Below are 15,859 nucleotides of genomic sequence, written 5' to 3'. Positions count from 1 at the left end.
TGTCCCTCCCTGGTGTCATGTGTCAAGGTCCCAGGTGTAAATGGGGAGCAGGGCTGTTTAATTTGGTGTTTTGGGTACAATTCTCTCATACTGGCCACTGGATATTCAACATGGCACCTCATGGCAAAGAACTCTCTGAGGATGTGAGAAATAGAATTGTTGCTCTCCACAAAGATGGCCTAAGCTATAAGAAGATTGCTAACACCCTGAAACTGAGCTACAGCATGGTGGCCAAGGTCATACAGCGGTTTTCCATGACAGGTTCCACTCGGAACAGGCTTCGCCAGGGTCGACCAAAGAAGTTGAGTCCACGTGTTCGGCGTCATATCCAGAGGTTGGCTTTAAAAAATAGACACATGAGTGCTGCCAGCATTGCTGCAGAGGTTGAAGACGTGGGAGGTCAGTCTGTCAGTGCTCAGACCATACGCCGCACACTGCATCAACTCGGTCTGCATGGTCGTCATCCCAGAAGGAAGCTGACGCACAAGAAAGCCCGCAAACAGTTTGCTGAAGACAAGCAGTCCAAGAACATGGATTACTGGAATGCCCTGTGGTCTGACGAGACCAAGATAAACTTGTTTGGCTCAGATGGTGTCCAGCATGTGTGGCGGCGCCCTGGTGAGGAGTACCAAGACAACTGTATCTTGCCTACAGTCAAGCATGGTGGTGGTAGCATCATGGTCTTGGGCTGCATGAGTGTTGCTGGCACTGGGGAGCTGCAGTTCATTGAGGGAAACATGAATTCCAACATGTACTGTGACATTCTGAAACAGAGCATGATCCCCTCCCTTCGAAAACTGGGTCTCATGGCAGTTTTCCAACAGGATAACGACCCCAAACACAACCTCCAAGATGACAACTGCCTTGCTGAGGAAGCTGAAGGTAAAGGTGATGGACTAAACCCAATTGAGCACCTGTGGCGCATCCTCAAGTGGAAGGTGGAGGAGTTCAAGGTGTCTAACATCCACCAGCTCCGTGATGTCATCATGGAGGAGTGGAAGAGGATTCCAGTAGCAACCTGTGCAGCTCTGGTGAATTCCATGCCCAGGAGGGTTAAGGCAGTGCTGGATAATAATGGTGGTCACACAAAATATTGACACTTTGGGCTCAATTTGGACATGTTCACTGTGGGGTGTACTCACTTATGTTGCCAGCCATTTAGACATTAATGGCTGTGTGTTGAGTTATTTACAGAAGACAGTAAATCTACACTGCTATACAAGTTGTACACTGACTACTCTAACTTATATCCAAGTTTTATTTCTATAGTGTTGTCCCATGAAAAGATATAATGAAATATTTGCAGAAATGTGAGGGGTGTACTCACTTTTGTGATACACTGTACATATACAGGTGTACAGTACATCAAAATTCTTCACGTATTCCAGTTTGTTTGGAAGCTGGGGTCAGAGTGCAGGGTCAGCCATCATACGGCGCCCCTGGAGCAGAGGGGGTTAAGAGCCGTGCTCAAGGGCCCAACAGTGGCTGTATGGCAGAGCTGGAATTTGAACTCTCAACCTTTCAGTTGATAGCCCAGGCAACTGCCTGTGTTTTGTCTTGGATTAAACAACACTGTTCCTCTCAGGGTTCATTTTCTATCTGTAAGTCACATGGTGGCACGGTGGCTTAGTGGGTAGCACTGTTGCCTCACAGCAAGAAGGTCCTGGGTTCGATCCCCGGACAGGGTGGTCCGGGTCCTTTTTGTGTGGACTTTGCATGTTCTCCCCGTGTCTGCGTGGGTTTCCTCTTGGAGCTCCGGTTTCATCCCACAGTCCAAAAAACATGCAGTCAGGTTAATTGGAGACACTGAATTGCCCTATAAGTGAATGGGTGTGTGTGTGTATGTGTGTCTGCTGTCCTGTCCAGGGTGTTACTGTGTGCCTTGCGCCCATTGAAAAGCTGGGATAGGCTCCAGCACCCCAACCCCCCCCCCCCCCCACACACACACACACACACACACACGACCCTAATTGGATAAGCAGATAAGAAAATGAATGAATAAATGTATGTCACATGTACACTGTCACCACTTTAGAAGGACAAGCACAGGTGTGGCTTGTGGACAAACAACAGTTCTTATGAAGAATGTGCTTTGGACAGATAAAACAAAACAGTTACAATAAAATAGTTAAATGATTGATTATTAGCATAAATGAATGAATGATTATGTGTAAGACGTGTTTTAAAGCGGTTGCTACCCCACGCCACTCAAAAAGTCACGTGGTTTAAAGCCGCATTTAGGTTTCTATCAGAGCGGTAGAGAGAACAGAGTGGCGACACTCCCATAGGGAACCGTTGGAAAGGGGGCGGGACATTTTTTCTGCGCAGCTTCCGGGTTGTGGAGCTCTGTATAGTTCCAAACAACCCATAGAGCCCCATTCATTTCCACTACTTATCAAACATTTTTAGCTGTATGTTGCTTTGTTTTAAAAAAATTATGAATTTAATGTCATTAATATACTTAATACTGTTATTGTTTAGCATTTGCTCAGCACTAAATGTTACATGTTTATCTTAATTAATAGGTATAACCCAATTTAGCTTAGTCAGTTAAGCTTAATTAATGACACACGAGTCTTTTCACCTAAAATGAGTTGATTAATCAAGAGTCTTGTTACAGAAATGATCATAAAACATTAGAACCACAATAAATCATTATACTTTTACTTTCATACTTAAGTACATTTGAAGGTAAATTTAGTTTAGTACTTTAGTGGAGGTAAAGAGTATTTTTACTTTTACTACTACTTTTACTGGAGTAATATGTTACCTTGGATATCTCTACTTTAACTCAACTAAATGGTTTGTGTACCTTGTCCACCACTTACATTAGACAAAATGAACTAGTGCATATTCATAATGAATTCATTAATGTATTACATGTAGGAATCAATTATTAATCACTCATGAAATAAGAGATGAATGAATGCTTTTTCATGTACCTGCACTATAATGTTTTTGGTACGGTAATGTGTTTATCAATCTGTTCATTCAGTGCAGGTAAACCTTATGAATCCAGCACATGACTTAGTGTTTAGCCAAAATGATTATTATTATGAATCCTCAGGAAAGTGAAGGGAGATTAGTTTATGCAAAAAACAAAACATAAAAAACTTTAATGTCTATACTGTATATTGTCTCTACTACTTAATGATATCGCATTATGTAATGTATGCTATTATAATGTACTGTGTGTTAACAAGAACGACCTATTAACAAGTCATTATAAACATCAATCTTCCACTTTATATACCAAATTGACATTAAAGCAGATGCAGTAAATGTAAACGCAGTTGAAAATACCCAGAAATTGTACAAATGTTTATTATTTGCCGTTTAATATTTCATTTACTGCTGCCTGTCCCATTTGAGAACATGACAGCGCCGGGTTTGTTTGGAACTATTGAGGGTTACATGAACCACGTGACCGCGTAGCGGCGAGATCAAGGGGTGTCGCAACTCTCTCTATCTACGGCTCTGGTTTCTATAACTGCGCCGATGGAGCTCGGTGATTGGTTGGCAAGATGCACGTTTCAGCCAATCGAAATGCGTGCTTTTTACAAAATAACTGTGTATCCCGGAAATCAACGAGCCTCGGCGGTGGTGAGAGGAGCGAGTTCAGCGCTTTGTGCGGGTCTGTGACTAAACTGAATTATTCAGATTTTACTCTTCATGTGAACTGGTGAGTGTGTGAGAGAGTTTATTAACTAATTCATCAGATTATACACAGTTATTATAATAATAATGCTGAAAATGGAACAGGTTTAGTCTGTAGTTTGGTATATAAGTCAGTAGTTCAGGTTATTTGTAGCACTGAGCTTTATTATATATAGACATTTTATAATACACTAAACAATGACATTTATTGACTTTATTTTGCCAGTTTATAGATGTAAATATACAAATATAAAGATTTATTTTAAATGTTTAGGTTTCATAGGCATCAATATGAATAGAAAAATTAAATTAATAGATAAATATGAGCAAAATTACTTAGTGACTACATAAAATGTATATATATATATATATATATAGATAGATAGATAGTTAGATAGATAGTTAGATAGTTAGATAGATAGATAGATAGATAGATAGATAGATAGATAGATAGATAGATAGAGGTAGGCAGGCATAAATATTAATTGATATATAAACATAAGCGAAACTATTTAGTGACTACATTACATTAATATATATGTGTGTGTGTGTGTGTGTGTGTGTGTGTGTGTGTGTGTGTGTGTGTGTGTGTGTGTGTGTGTGTGTGTGTGTGTGTGTGTGTGTGTGTGTGTGTGTGTGTGTGTGTGTGTGTGTGTGTGTAAATAAACTGTTCTAGACAATATTCCCACAATTTAAATTTAGATTTTTCATTAAAATCATATATATGATTAATATTTATACCTACCTACCTACCTACCTACCTACCTACATATATATATATAGGTAGGCAGGCATAAATAAATAAATAATAATAGAAACATTTAATTGACAGAAAAATTTGACATTTACATTAAATTCATATGTATATATATATATTAAAAAAACTATTGTAGACAATTTTTCCACAATTTGGATGGTTTAATGAAACTGAAACTAAATTGCCTCTAGTTTTGAGTGAACATGGATGTAATGGATTAGTGCATTGCCCTAAAAAAAACAAATGAGTGACTACATTTTTCATATGGATGACTGATATATACAGTATAATACATTTATCAACCTGTAATTTTAAATGAATAAAAATTTTTATTTATTTTGAACACTTGCTGAAATACTTGCTGTTTTTTTTCCTTTTCATTGTAACAGCCCTTGAATTCCTCTTTAAATGGCCTCCTCTTCAAGCCTGCATCCAAAAAGCAACAACCATAGAGAACACACAGGGTAAATGAGCTAGATCCTGAACTTCCTATAATGCTGTAGGATTTATATAAATGTACAGACTTGTTCATCTTCTTTTATTCCACAGAGTTTTAAAACCTCAGGAACAAAATAAAGTTTCTGAACATGTAAGGACCAAAATTCACAAGACTAACACACAACTGTGTAAAAAAGATGTTGAGAACCAGGATCCAAATGCAGCCAAGCCAACAAAAGGAGGCAGTAAAATGTTGGGTGTCAGCAGGCTTCCAGTACTTGCAAAATCACTGCACTCAGCTGGACCAGACACCTCCGAGGAAACAGGGCATAAGAAATGGGAAGAGAGGCCACTGCTGGTAGGTTGTTTGTTGTTTGATTGTAGCTCACAGCTGATGAATGCACAATTTATCAGTGGTTTTGATTATTGTTATTGCTGGGCTGCATTAAATGAACACTAACTTCGTTCTTAACTATATTTAATACCCAAATTGTGTAAATGTTCAGTGGGAGAAAAACACAATCCTTTAAGTCTCTTGGAATAAGAACACCTGTTAAACACTTAAAAAGATACAGGGTAACTCACTAATGGCCCTAGCCATGAATTTAAATGTGAACTAAAATACATCGACGCAATCCCTGATCAAGCACTGTGATAACCTTTACTGTAATGTTTTCCTGACAGTACATGTCTTTTGAAAATGTGTGAACAACTTACAGGTTTTAATTTACACGTTGATCCCAACAGGGTAAAGTTCAGAAGAAGAAGATGTGCACCAAACCCGTTCCTTTCAACTTTTCTCAGCCTCGGATTCGCAACCAAAAGAGCACCGAAGCTCCTTCTGAAACAGCAAGGGACTCTGGAATAACTTTAACCCATTTGGCTCAACAGTTGACAGGCAAAACGCCAAACAAGCACCGATTACAAACTTCTGCAAAGCATTCCAGAAATCCAGAAGGACGTAATATAGCTTTAAGTTTAAAGTGTCACACGTTTGCAGGATCCAAACTTAAAAATGCTAATGCAGATGAAGAGCTGTTATCTAATAAAGTAGCACCATCAGTTCAGAGAGACTTGAGAACACAATTGGATACTGAAACTGATGGAGCTGACCATAAAGCAGACTATCCTCCAATCAACAAGGGCAGGATTCAGACTCTAGTATCTGCTCGGTGTACAACAGGTGAGTAAAGTCTCAACATGTATAAATCACATTCACTGATCCATTCAGGAGAAAACGTTTTTATTTAGTCAGTAATTTGCTTGTTTGAGTATAAAAATGAGAGATTTGTAAGTTTTAACAACATTGAAGTGAGGGGGATAGTTGGATTGTTCAAGTTCAAGAGGCTGTACTGTTATTCTTCACCTATATAAAAGTGCATATTAAAATAAAACAACGTTCCTTCAAAACCAGGGTGCAACACAGAACAATACAATATACACCGTGCTTGGTACAGTAGGTATTCACAGGATTAAACAACATGTGTTGTTGGCCAGTACATGATCCAGAGTAAATGTAAAGTGAGGATTTATTTATTTATTTATTAGGATTTTAACGTCATGTTTTACACTTTGGTTACATTCATGACAGGACTAGTAGTTACTCATTACACAAGATTAATCAGTTCAAGTATTTAATGTCAAACACAGTCATGGACAATTTAGTGTCTCCAATTCACCTCACTTGCACGTCTTTGGACTGTGGGAGGAAACCGGAGCTCCCGGAGGAAACCCACGAAGACACAGGGAGAACATTAAGTGAGGAAAAGAACAGATATGTTGTGCATATCTGCAAAGCTGTTGTTAGCAATTAAATCTTCAATGACATGTAATTCTTCAGTACCGTAAAGCAACCCCATATGGAGATGCTCTCTCCTTCACACTTCACTGTGAGAGTGATGTTTTTGGGATCATACACACAACTCTTCTTTCAAACTAAATGATTGCCAAATAATTTTATTCAGGAACTTTTGTGTATCTATTTATGAAACTTCCCCTTGTAGATGATTGAACTAATTGTATTGAAAAGGATGTTTTTACTTTGGCTTTTTCAAGTTCCGAAAGCTTTGGTTCTTGTTATGTAAAATGTTTCCAAACCATGGCAGCATATTTTATAACCACTTGTACAATCATTTCTTTTTTATTTGCACCAGTTTAAATGGGTTGAATGCTTGTTTTCCTTACTGTATGTGTGACAGTAAATGTTATAAATGTTATTAAAATAGTTTTGTGATGTTTGGTTGTATTAATTAGTTCTCTGTTGATCCATCAGAATTGAACAGTGCTGTAACTCAGACTCCACGTCCTTTCATCTGCCCCTCTGGATCTGGTTCCTCTGTTTACCTGGTAAGTGCTCTAGTGAAAATTTAACATGAAGTTAGGCCTTAGGAATTATTACTGATGTTTATTTATTTATAAGATAAGTGACTGATTTGATTTAATCATTTGCCTTACATATATACCTTGTGTTTTACAAATATATTAAACAAAAAACACTAAAAGAGGACAAACAATACTAATGTATTATCGGATAAACCTAAACTTTGGGTGTTCTAAATATTACAAAATATGAAAATATATTCTTCATAGCACTGCAAATGTACTAAGATGTATAAAGATCTACATGGAAATACTAACTACTAAGTGTTTTTTAGCCTGAGAGAGTCTCTGTGAAGAAGAAGGGCTGTCGTAGAGCTGAAGCTGTATCAGGTAAGATCTTTTTTTTCAAGGTGCATAGAAGTTTATATAAGCTATATCTAACTTTAGAAGCTCATAACCTGAAATTGCTTGATATTTACATTTGAACTTTGTCACTATTCTGTAGTTAAAAATATACAGACATTCTTTTGCTTGTTAGAGTTTTCAGTGTGTAAACTATTTGTGTTTATTTTAGAAAAGACGGTTCTGTTCTCCCCTGACCCGTCAGCTCTCTCTAGTATTCTTCTAAACGAGGGTGTTAAAGTAGGGGGTACTGATGGAGCAACACCGAGAGGATCTATCTGCCCCTCTGGTAGAGGAGTTTCCATTTATTCTGTAAGTTCACTTACGTAAGTTTTGAACAATTACAAAATGTAAATAAAAACACACAAACAAAACCTCTACTTTTTATAATGAGATTTTTAAAGTTTTTTTGAGCTGTTGTTTGCTTTGTTTCTGCTCTAGGCTCAAAGAGTCCCCATCAAAAGGCCTCAGACACACACAGCAGCAGCCGCAGCACGACCTGCTGGTAATTTACCGGCTTTTTTATACATTTCACTTTTTTTTCTAGACTCAAGGATGATAATGTCAGTTATTATAGCACAAATACATTATGAACAATCATTTTTCAGTACTGGAGGACTGGTGTACATGTGTAGTAGGTGAAGCTCTTTCTGTGTTTAGGTGCTGAGCCGTTCTCCCCTGACCCCTCAGCCCTTCGAAGTATTCTGCTGAATGAGGGTGTTAAAGCAGGAGCTGTTACAACACCCCGATGTTCTGTCGCTCCCTCTGGAAGAAAAACCTCTATTTACTCTGTGAGTCCACAATAAATATCTTATCTGACTTGTTTTAACATCATCAACAAGACACATAGTTACATGTACTGAAAAAAAATGTTTTTACTCACTGGTAAAAAAAGGCCAGTGTGTTGTTGCATGTTAGAATTAAACACAGATTAAACACATCTTGCTAAAATCTGTTGAACTTTAACCTTTAAGGTCACATATGCATTCAGTAGCACCACTGCCCCGCTGTTTATACACAATTGATTCAAAATAGTGTACACATTACATATTACAGTGCACCACACTGACCGACATCTCATTCACACCAGGCCTGACCTTAAGTGCCTGTCAAAAGGGTTTACATTAAATAATTCATGACTATTCACTCTCCATACATATACATGTACAGATTGAGAATCTTATAAATGTCGATACATCCAAATCTAAGCAAGAAGCCAAGAACACACCAAAGAAAACGAGTGGACCAAGTTATACGCACAAGATGCAGAACAGGTCATACAAAAATCACTCACCAATACTTAATAAAAGGAGACAATCCCCCAACATGTGAAAGATGTCAAACACAACTCACAATAAAACATATTTTAACTGAATGCCCCAAATACACCAGAGAGAGACAACAACTACCCACTGGAACTGTTAAAGAAACCCTTAACCAAGAAAACGCAAGAACAATCCTGAACTTCAACGAAAATAAAAATAGAAATGGACAAAAAAAAGACTTGAACATAACACTGATCATGCCATAAATAACACAATCAAGTGTATAAAAAATAAATAAATATAAATGTCGCATTTATTAATTGTGATGTTTGTATTATTTAATCGTTTTTTCATGGAGCTTTTTGTTTTCAACAGGCTCAGAGGGTTCCTGTTAAAAAGACTCAGACAGAAGCTGTGACATTTGGTGTGTTTTTTTTTATGTTTGTTTGTTTGTTTTTATTCACATCATGGGCCAAAAACAATTTTTTCAAACTGTTAGGAGAAAATGGCAAGAATGTTAATCTTTGTTCATCATAATAATAATAATGATAATAATTGTTCATCATCTGGAGCTTCAAACCGGTAATAAAGCACAACGGTGCAGTTTTTGACGTCGTGCGCCCTGTTTAATAAGAAACCAAGTAATAATAATAGTAATGCTTTTTATTTATATAGTGCCTTTCTTATACCCAAGGTCACTTTACATGCATATCATATTGCAAAGAAAATGAGAGGAAAATGAGAGTTTTAAATGGAGACAATGAAGAGCAGAGGCGGAGAGTTTGTGTTAATGCGTTCCAAAGTTTTGGGGCCATGACACTGAATGATCTAAATTTTGGAGCAGACAAGAGACCAGGATCTGAGGACCTAAGTGTTCATGCAGGGGAATAGGGGTGTACAAGTCTCACAGGTCAGGTGTGGTCAGACTGTGCATTTAAGCCATGGATTTACATTTAGATTACATTTGCAGCATTTAGCAGACGCTTTTGTCCAAAGTGACTCAAAGGCCTTGCTCAGGGGCCCAACAGTGGCACCCTGGTGGCAGTGATAGCTCAGTGGTTAAGGTACTGGACTAGTAAACAGAAGGTTGCCGGTTCAAGCCCCGCCACCACCAAGTTGCCACTGTTGGGTCCCTGAGCAAGGCCCTTAACCCTCAATTGCTCATTGTGTAAGTCGCTTTGGATAAAAGCGTCTGCTAAATGCTGAAAATGTAAATGTAGTGAGGATTGAACTGGAAACTTTCTGATCGCTGGTCCAGTATTGTAACCATTGAGCTACTACTGCCTTATAATTACAGGTTAAATCACAGTTTAAAATTGCTTCTACTGTAAGGACATTAAAGCTGTTGAACTAAAGTTTTTTGTGTATATTTTAGGAGGTACTGTGCCGTTCTCTCCCGACCCAGTAGCGCTCAGTAGCATTTTGCTGAACGAGGGTGTAAAAGTTGGGGGTCCCACTGGAACAACACCTCGAGTATCTGTCTGCCCCTCGCGGAGAGGAACCTCCATCTATTCTGTGAGTCCACTTTGATTGTTTTGTTTAATACGATTGTAAATTTCCCATTTAAGATATTTATTTTCCTGAAACGAATCATTTAAAACACGTGTGTTCTGTAGGCTCAAAGAGTACCGGTTAGAAAACCCAGAGCAGAAGAGGCAGGACGGACTGGTGAGTGTAGTTCCTGTGTAAGCTTAATCAGTGTAATTAAGTTTGGCTTTATGTTATTGGTTAAAGGCAAAATTATGTTTCTACTAACGTTAATACTTAATATACCTCTAACATTACACTTGTACTATTATTTATATAGCATAATTCTAGAAAACGGCAAGATTTTGTAAAATGCAATATAAATAATAGCTTATTTGTAAATATTTTTGTTTGTTTGTTTGTTTTTTACTTTATTTACTGGCAAAAGTACAACATAAGATTTCCACTGTTTCCAAACAAGCTGGGGCGGCTCGGTGGGTAGCACTGTCGCCTCACAGCAAGAAGGTCCTGGGTTCAATTCCCAGGTGAAGTGTTCCGGGTCCTTTCTGTGTAGGGTTTGCATGTTCTCCCCGTGATTGTGTTGGTTTTCTCCGGGAGCTCCGGTTTCCTCCCACAGTACAAAGACGTACAAGTGAGGTGAACTGGAGATACAAAATTGTACATGATTGTTTGTCACTGAACTTGAACTGATGAATATTGTGTAATGAGTAACTACCGTTTCTGTCATGAATGTAACCAAAGTGTAAAACATGACGTTAAAATCCTAAATAAATAAATAATCCAAACAAGCTGAAACGTGGACTCACCGGACACACAACTCACATTTCCTCTGTCTTTTGGTCCATCTGAGGTGAGCTCAGGCCCAGAAAATTCAGTTGTGTTTTGGCATAGAATTGACATACGACTTTCTTTTTGTGTAATAGAATTTCAGGTTACATTTCTTGATGCAGCGGTGGTCTGTGTTAAGTAAAAATACTTTTCCAAAGTACTCCTGAGTTCCTGTGGCTATATTTATCACAGGAGCAGGACTGTTTTTTACACTGCCATCAGAGGGCTTGAAGGTCCTGCACATTCAGCAATGGTTTCAGACTTTGCCCTAAAAAAATGGAGACTTCTAAGGATTCCCAGAATCTTTTAACAGTTTCTACAGAAACGTTATGCTATAAGAGCTGAATTGTTATGAGCAAATTTTCTATGCCACAGGCACTAATGAACCTCTTTTGACACAGGTGCCAGCCAAACTCCCACCCTAAAGGGCACACCACAGCGGGTACCTTTATCCCAGTCCCAGTCTGTGGTCAGTACTCTACTGTTTGTTGCACGTTATCGTCTGAAGCTGAGTGAACACATGAGTTACACGTGATGTGATTTTGCTTGTGTTTTTTAGAGAAGGCTGATCTCCAGACATAAGACTCCTCTTGTCAGTGAATCTCCTGGATTTAGTAAAACTCAAGCACCCAACACAGACGGCTCTGCCAAGCAGGAAGTAAGATATAATCTCCGATAAACTAACCAAAGTGTGTAAAACATGACGTTAAAATCCTAATAATGAAATAATGAAAGAAATTACACCAACTTCAGTTACAATAAAGGTCTTAATGACATGAATGTCTTAATCTAATTCAAACCCTGATTTTCCCAGTTTGCCTGACCTGCTGGATTAAAATAAATGGTGCATTACAGTATTTATTTTTTTGGTAAGAATTAGAGACGTGTATTATTACGTTTTGGATTTTAGTTATACAATTGTCCAAGTGGGTTATACAGAATTTTGCTGAAAAATGATCTGCCGCCCAGGTGGCGCAGCGGGATAATCCGCCAAGATTCTGATCTCCCTGAGGCGAGGCGCCCTCTAGCAGGCACAATTGGTTAATGCCTGCAGCAGACAATCCAGTCCGCTGGGTGGGAAAGACAGGACTAAAGGGTGGGTTTATCAACGCTGTGTATGGACCTTGGTTGCCCTGGGCACCTGTACAGAAAGTGGAGGAGAGCAGAGATCGGGGTGTGGCTCTCCCTACGCGAAGCCGACCTTACATTTAAATCCACCGAAGTGTGGGTGAATAAGAAGGGATTGGTGGACTGCACACACGTCAGAGGGAGTGTGTGTCAGGCCAATATACTCCCTGCTTGGACGCCATCAAGGTCCCCAGCAGCGGATTGGCTACACTAAATTGGGAGAAAAAAGGAGTTGGGTGCCAACTCTAGTTAGTTGTGTAAAATCAAGCACAACGCCAAAATTGCCAACATTTTGGTTTAATAATTTCTGTGAGTGCTTTTGTTGTATAGTGATGCCATCTAGGAGTAACAACAGCTCAGCTGCAAAGCCACAAGACAAAAAAAATTTTAGGATCTTGATCATAAAGCTTAAAAAATTGTGAAAACAGTGAATTTTGGATGTTTATTAGCTCTTTGCATGACTTCTGGCCAGATAGTTTTCATATAATTGCTTTTCATGTAATTGCTTATTCAGACATGTGCTACGTATAATGAAACTTGTTGACATTGGGGTGTAACTGTGTGGCAGGAGGATGTGGTTCAGAGGTTATTTCAGGAGGAGCAAGAGTGTGAAAACGAACAGATGCAGAAAGAAGGAGAAGATGTTTCTCCATGTCACTTGCTGCAGCATCATCAACCTGTATGAGACATTATGCTCGATACATCAGTCTAGTTTAGTTTCTTTTAATGGTTTTTAGTAAACTTTACCTGGTTAAGCTCTTCCTCCTTTGTCATAGACTGAAACTGGTCGGAAGCTTGAGGACAGCATGGACCAGTGCCGTTTAGAAGAAGAGAACAAGCCTCCAGCAGCTCAGCCCTTCATTCAGGCTCCACATCGACAGTCAGTCATTGTGTTCGGTGCGAGGGCTCAGATGCCACAGGATACAGGACAGACACAGCCATGTGTAGCACAGAGTGGTGATTCTGCACCGCTGGTACAAACAGTTGGATCACAGGGGGATCTAAAGTCAGACCAGAATAAAGTGTTGTCCCCCGGTGGGTTATGCAAGACAAAAGGTAACGTGAGCTCATTTAGAGCATATGTTGACCCCAAAAAGGGATGATCATTTGAGCATATAATTTGATTTGAGCATAACCCAGCATGTACGTTTGCTACACTTGTCATGTTTTTGCTCATGTTTGGCAGCAGCTTCTAGCCTCAGCATGGCGGCTTGTGTTTTAAGACGACGTCTGCCACCTTTAGAGGAGTTGTTTCTGGATGATGAATGCGCAACGTACACTTCCCGTCAGCAGTTCTGGCCGGCTCAGCCTCGCTGTATCAACCCTGTAGCGTCCTTACTCCTCTTTCAAGATTCCACCGTAAGTGTCCATTAAAGCAGGTTTTTTCAAACTTTTTACCTTCATTTTGTCCATGATTTTTACCCAGGCAACACTAACAATGCATCAATACGAAACACAAAACAAAGTATACTTAATTAATAAAAATGGTGGCAATCTGGTCCCCACTGTGGTTTACAAGATGTAGCATAAAGCGTCCACAAGGGGGCGTTTGTGTACAAGATTATTGAATTTTTATGTACATATTTACATTACTTCCTCTTGTTTTTCTTTCCTCAGTGCTTTGTGCCCATTAGCTGGACGTCTTCAAGCCTTGGCCCCGTTTCCCACCTCTCATCACCAATCAGAGCCTGATGACTGAAACCAACCACCGGATTGTATTTGTAACTCTTTAGCTGGTTAGGTTTGCACTAGCCAGGGTAAACTTAATCTGAACCTGGTTTAACTGCCGATACTTTTCACCAGTCTGAACAGTGTTATAGTATTATTAGAAGAAGTTTGTTTATCACTGACCTATGCAAGTAGAATTATTCCTGCAGGAGGTAAAAAGTTACTGTGATTAATCCAACGTCTAACAACCTGCTTCTCAGCTTCAGTTATAATTACCAAAGTGACTCGTTCTTATTATGAAATAAGTTCCTGACATTTTCCAAAGCTTTACTGACTGTCCCCCTTTTATATTAAGATCTGTGCTGTAGTATTAATACAAACCTCAGTTTCAAAATAGTTGAAAACATTGTGAAAATGCAAGTAAAAGCAGAAAGCATGAGTCTATACCATTTCTTTCACCTGTTTTAACTTGAAAACCGTAAAAAAGCACATTATTTCTTTATAATTCTTAACTGAATGCCTGCAGTACCTCTAATAACACTGGAACGGGAGCACAAGGCTTTGTTGTTGTATTTTGCACTTTTTTTGCATGTTTTTTAGTGGGGGGCAAGTTCATCTAGCACCTGCACTCTGTTTATGTAGCCATGACTGCACAATGTGATCTGGCCTTGTCATGCTGAAACTAAAAAGCAGCACATAATGCTCCGAAATGTGCAGAGATATTATATTGTTAAAGGTGCGTTCATGTGTGTGGGGTTGTATTGGTAAACAAACCATGAAAACCAACCACCATCATGGCTTTTAATCTTTACACTGGTGACTGATTCTGGAACCTTGAACCTGGAAAGCACAACATACGTGATGAACATACAACTTAGTTTTCTCAGGTCGTTTTCTCAGATGATGATGCAACTTTCCTCAGGGGTATGCCATCACAGAATCATGCCTGGTTTTAATGCAGTTTCATCTGAGAGAACAAAAGTCACAGGTATTAAAATGGCACAGCTATCTCTCTGGGTAATTTACATCTTTTGATGATGTTATGCACTGTTGTAATCGCTCAATAAAAAATCAAACCTGTTGGGTTATTTATTGCTGCGTTTTCTTGGTGAAGGGCCGAGCAAGCCATGCTTGATTATTAAAGTCTAGACTTTTCCTTGCAATGTTCTGTTGATACTCTGTCAATAATGTTGCAGGTATCTGATTATTTGCATTTTACACACTGTTGCACCTTTTCTGGAATTGAGGTTTGGATTTTTAAAAATAATAATTGCAGGGCGGCTTTGTACGTGCAGTTTAATCAAACACTACAGATGCAGAAGCTTTAGCTGAGTTTAATGACTGGTTAAATTAAGGATCTTTGTATGCCATGCCACCCCTACATCATGTACACTATCTGCCAGTGTTTATTAGATTCAGTATCTAAATCACTGATGTTATCTTTGTACTATATTGTTTATATTTAAAATAAATGTTGAGCAGCCCTTTCACGTTCTGTTGTCTGATCTTTTTGTTCTGTTTCGTTGTTTAGTACATCAACAATATTCATTTTCTGTCTGTTCTTTATTAAAATTAGTTAAAATGTCTGATCTAAAACATTTAAGTGTAAAATTATCCATAAAAAAGACAAAAAAATCAATAAACAATATCAGTGTGTTGTAATAATGTTCCACACTAGCACATGTTTTTACTAAATGGCTACTTGGCTGCTGACCTCTTATGAATGCGCCTTGCATGACCTTAACTATTTTATTGGACATTAAGGACACTGCTTACCGTTGCTCATCCAGTCCTGAGTCTGACTTATATTTAGCCCTGCATGGGAGGCCGTTTGTTTGTATGTGGTGGGACTGGGGTGAGGGGCGGGTGCTGTACTATAAAAACCTTCTCCGCGTGAGCGTCTCTTCGG

General features: G+C 38.8%; 1 protein-coding gene across 2 annotated transcripts; it reads left to right on the top strand.

Annotated features, from left to right (window-relative positions):
- The first annotated feature begins 3,611 nt into the window (after positions 1–3,611).
- troap (trophinin associated protein) lies at positions 3,612–15,440 on the top strand. 2 transcript variants are annotated; one of them, XM_063015490.1, is made up of 18 exons: positions 3,612–3,682; positions 4,804–4,878; positions 4,964–5,210; positions 5,600–6,035; positions 7,125–7,198; positions 7,507–7,561; positions 7,746–7,885; positions 8,015–8,078; positions 8,234–8,364; positions 9,214–9,262; positions 10,214–10,353; positions 10,455–10,506; positions 11,556–11,623; positions 11,714–11,812; positions 12,851–12,961; positions 13,059–13,338; positions 13,472–13,641; positions 13,900–15,440. In XM_063015490.1, exons 2-18 carry the CDS (start codon positions 4,823–4,825, stop codon positions 13,972–13,974), a joined length of 2,247 nt encoding a protein of 748 aa, XP_062871560.1. In that variant the 5' UTR covers positions 3,612–3,682; positions 4,804–4,822; the 3' UTR covers positions 13,975–15,440. The 2 variants fall into 2 exon arrangements, with proteins under 2 accessions (XP_062871560.1, XP_062871559.1); XM_063015489.1 differs by having other exon boundaries at positions 13,469–13,641.
- Positions 15,441–15,859: the final 419 nt, after the last annotated feature.

The sequence above is a fragment of the Trichomycterus rosablanca genome, chromosome 19 (genome assembly GCF_030014385.1).
Source record: "Trichomycterus rosablanca isolate fTriRos1 chromosome 19, fTriRos1.hap1, whole genome shotgun sequence".
NCBI lineage: Eukaryota > Metazoa > Chordata > Actinopteri > Siluriformes > Trichomycteridae > Trichomycterus > Trichomycterus rosablanca.
Note: the sequence above shows the minus strand (reverse complement) of the source record. Positions and strands in the feature narration are given on the sequence as shown.

Excerpts from the sequence above, each read along its gene's own strand:
- troap (XM_063015489.1), top strand. The coding sequence starts at position 4,823 with ATGGCCTCCTCTTCAAGCCTGCATCCAAAAAGCAACAACCATAGAGAA. Across the intron at positions 7,199-7,506 it reads CTGGTTCCTCTGTTTACCTG|CCTGAGAGAGTCTCTGTGAA; the intron begins GTAAGTGCTCTA and ends AGTGTTTTTTAG. Across the intron at positions 7,886-8,014 it reads GAGGAGTTTCCATTTATTCT|GCTCAAAGAGTCCCCATCAA; the intron begins GTAAGTTCACTT and ends TTTCTGCTCTAG.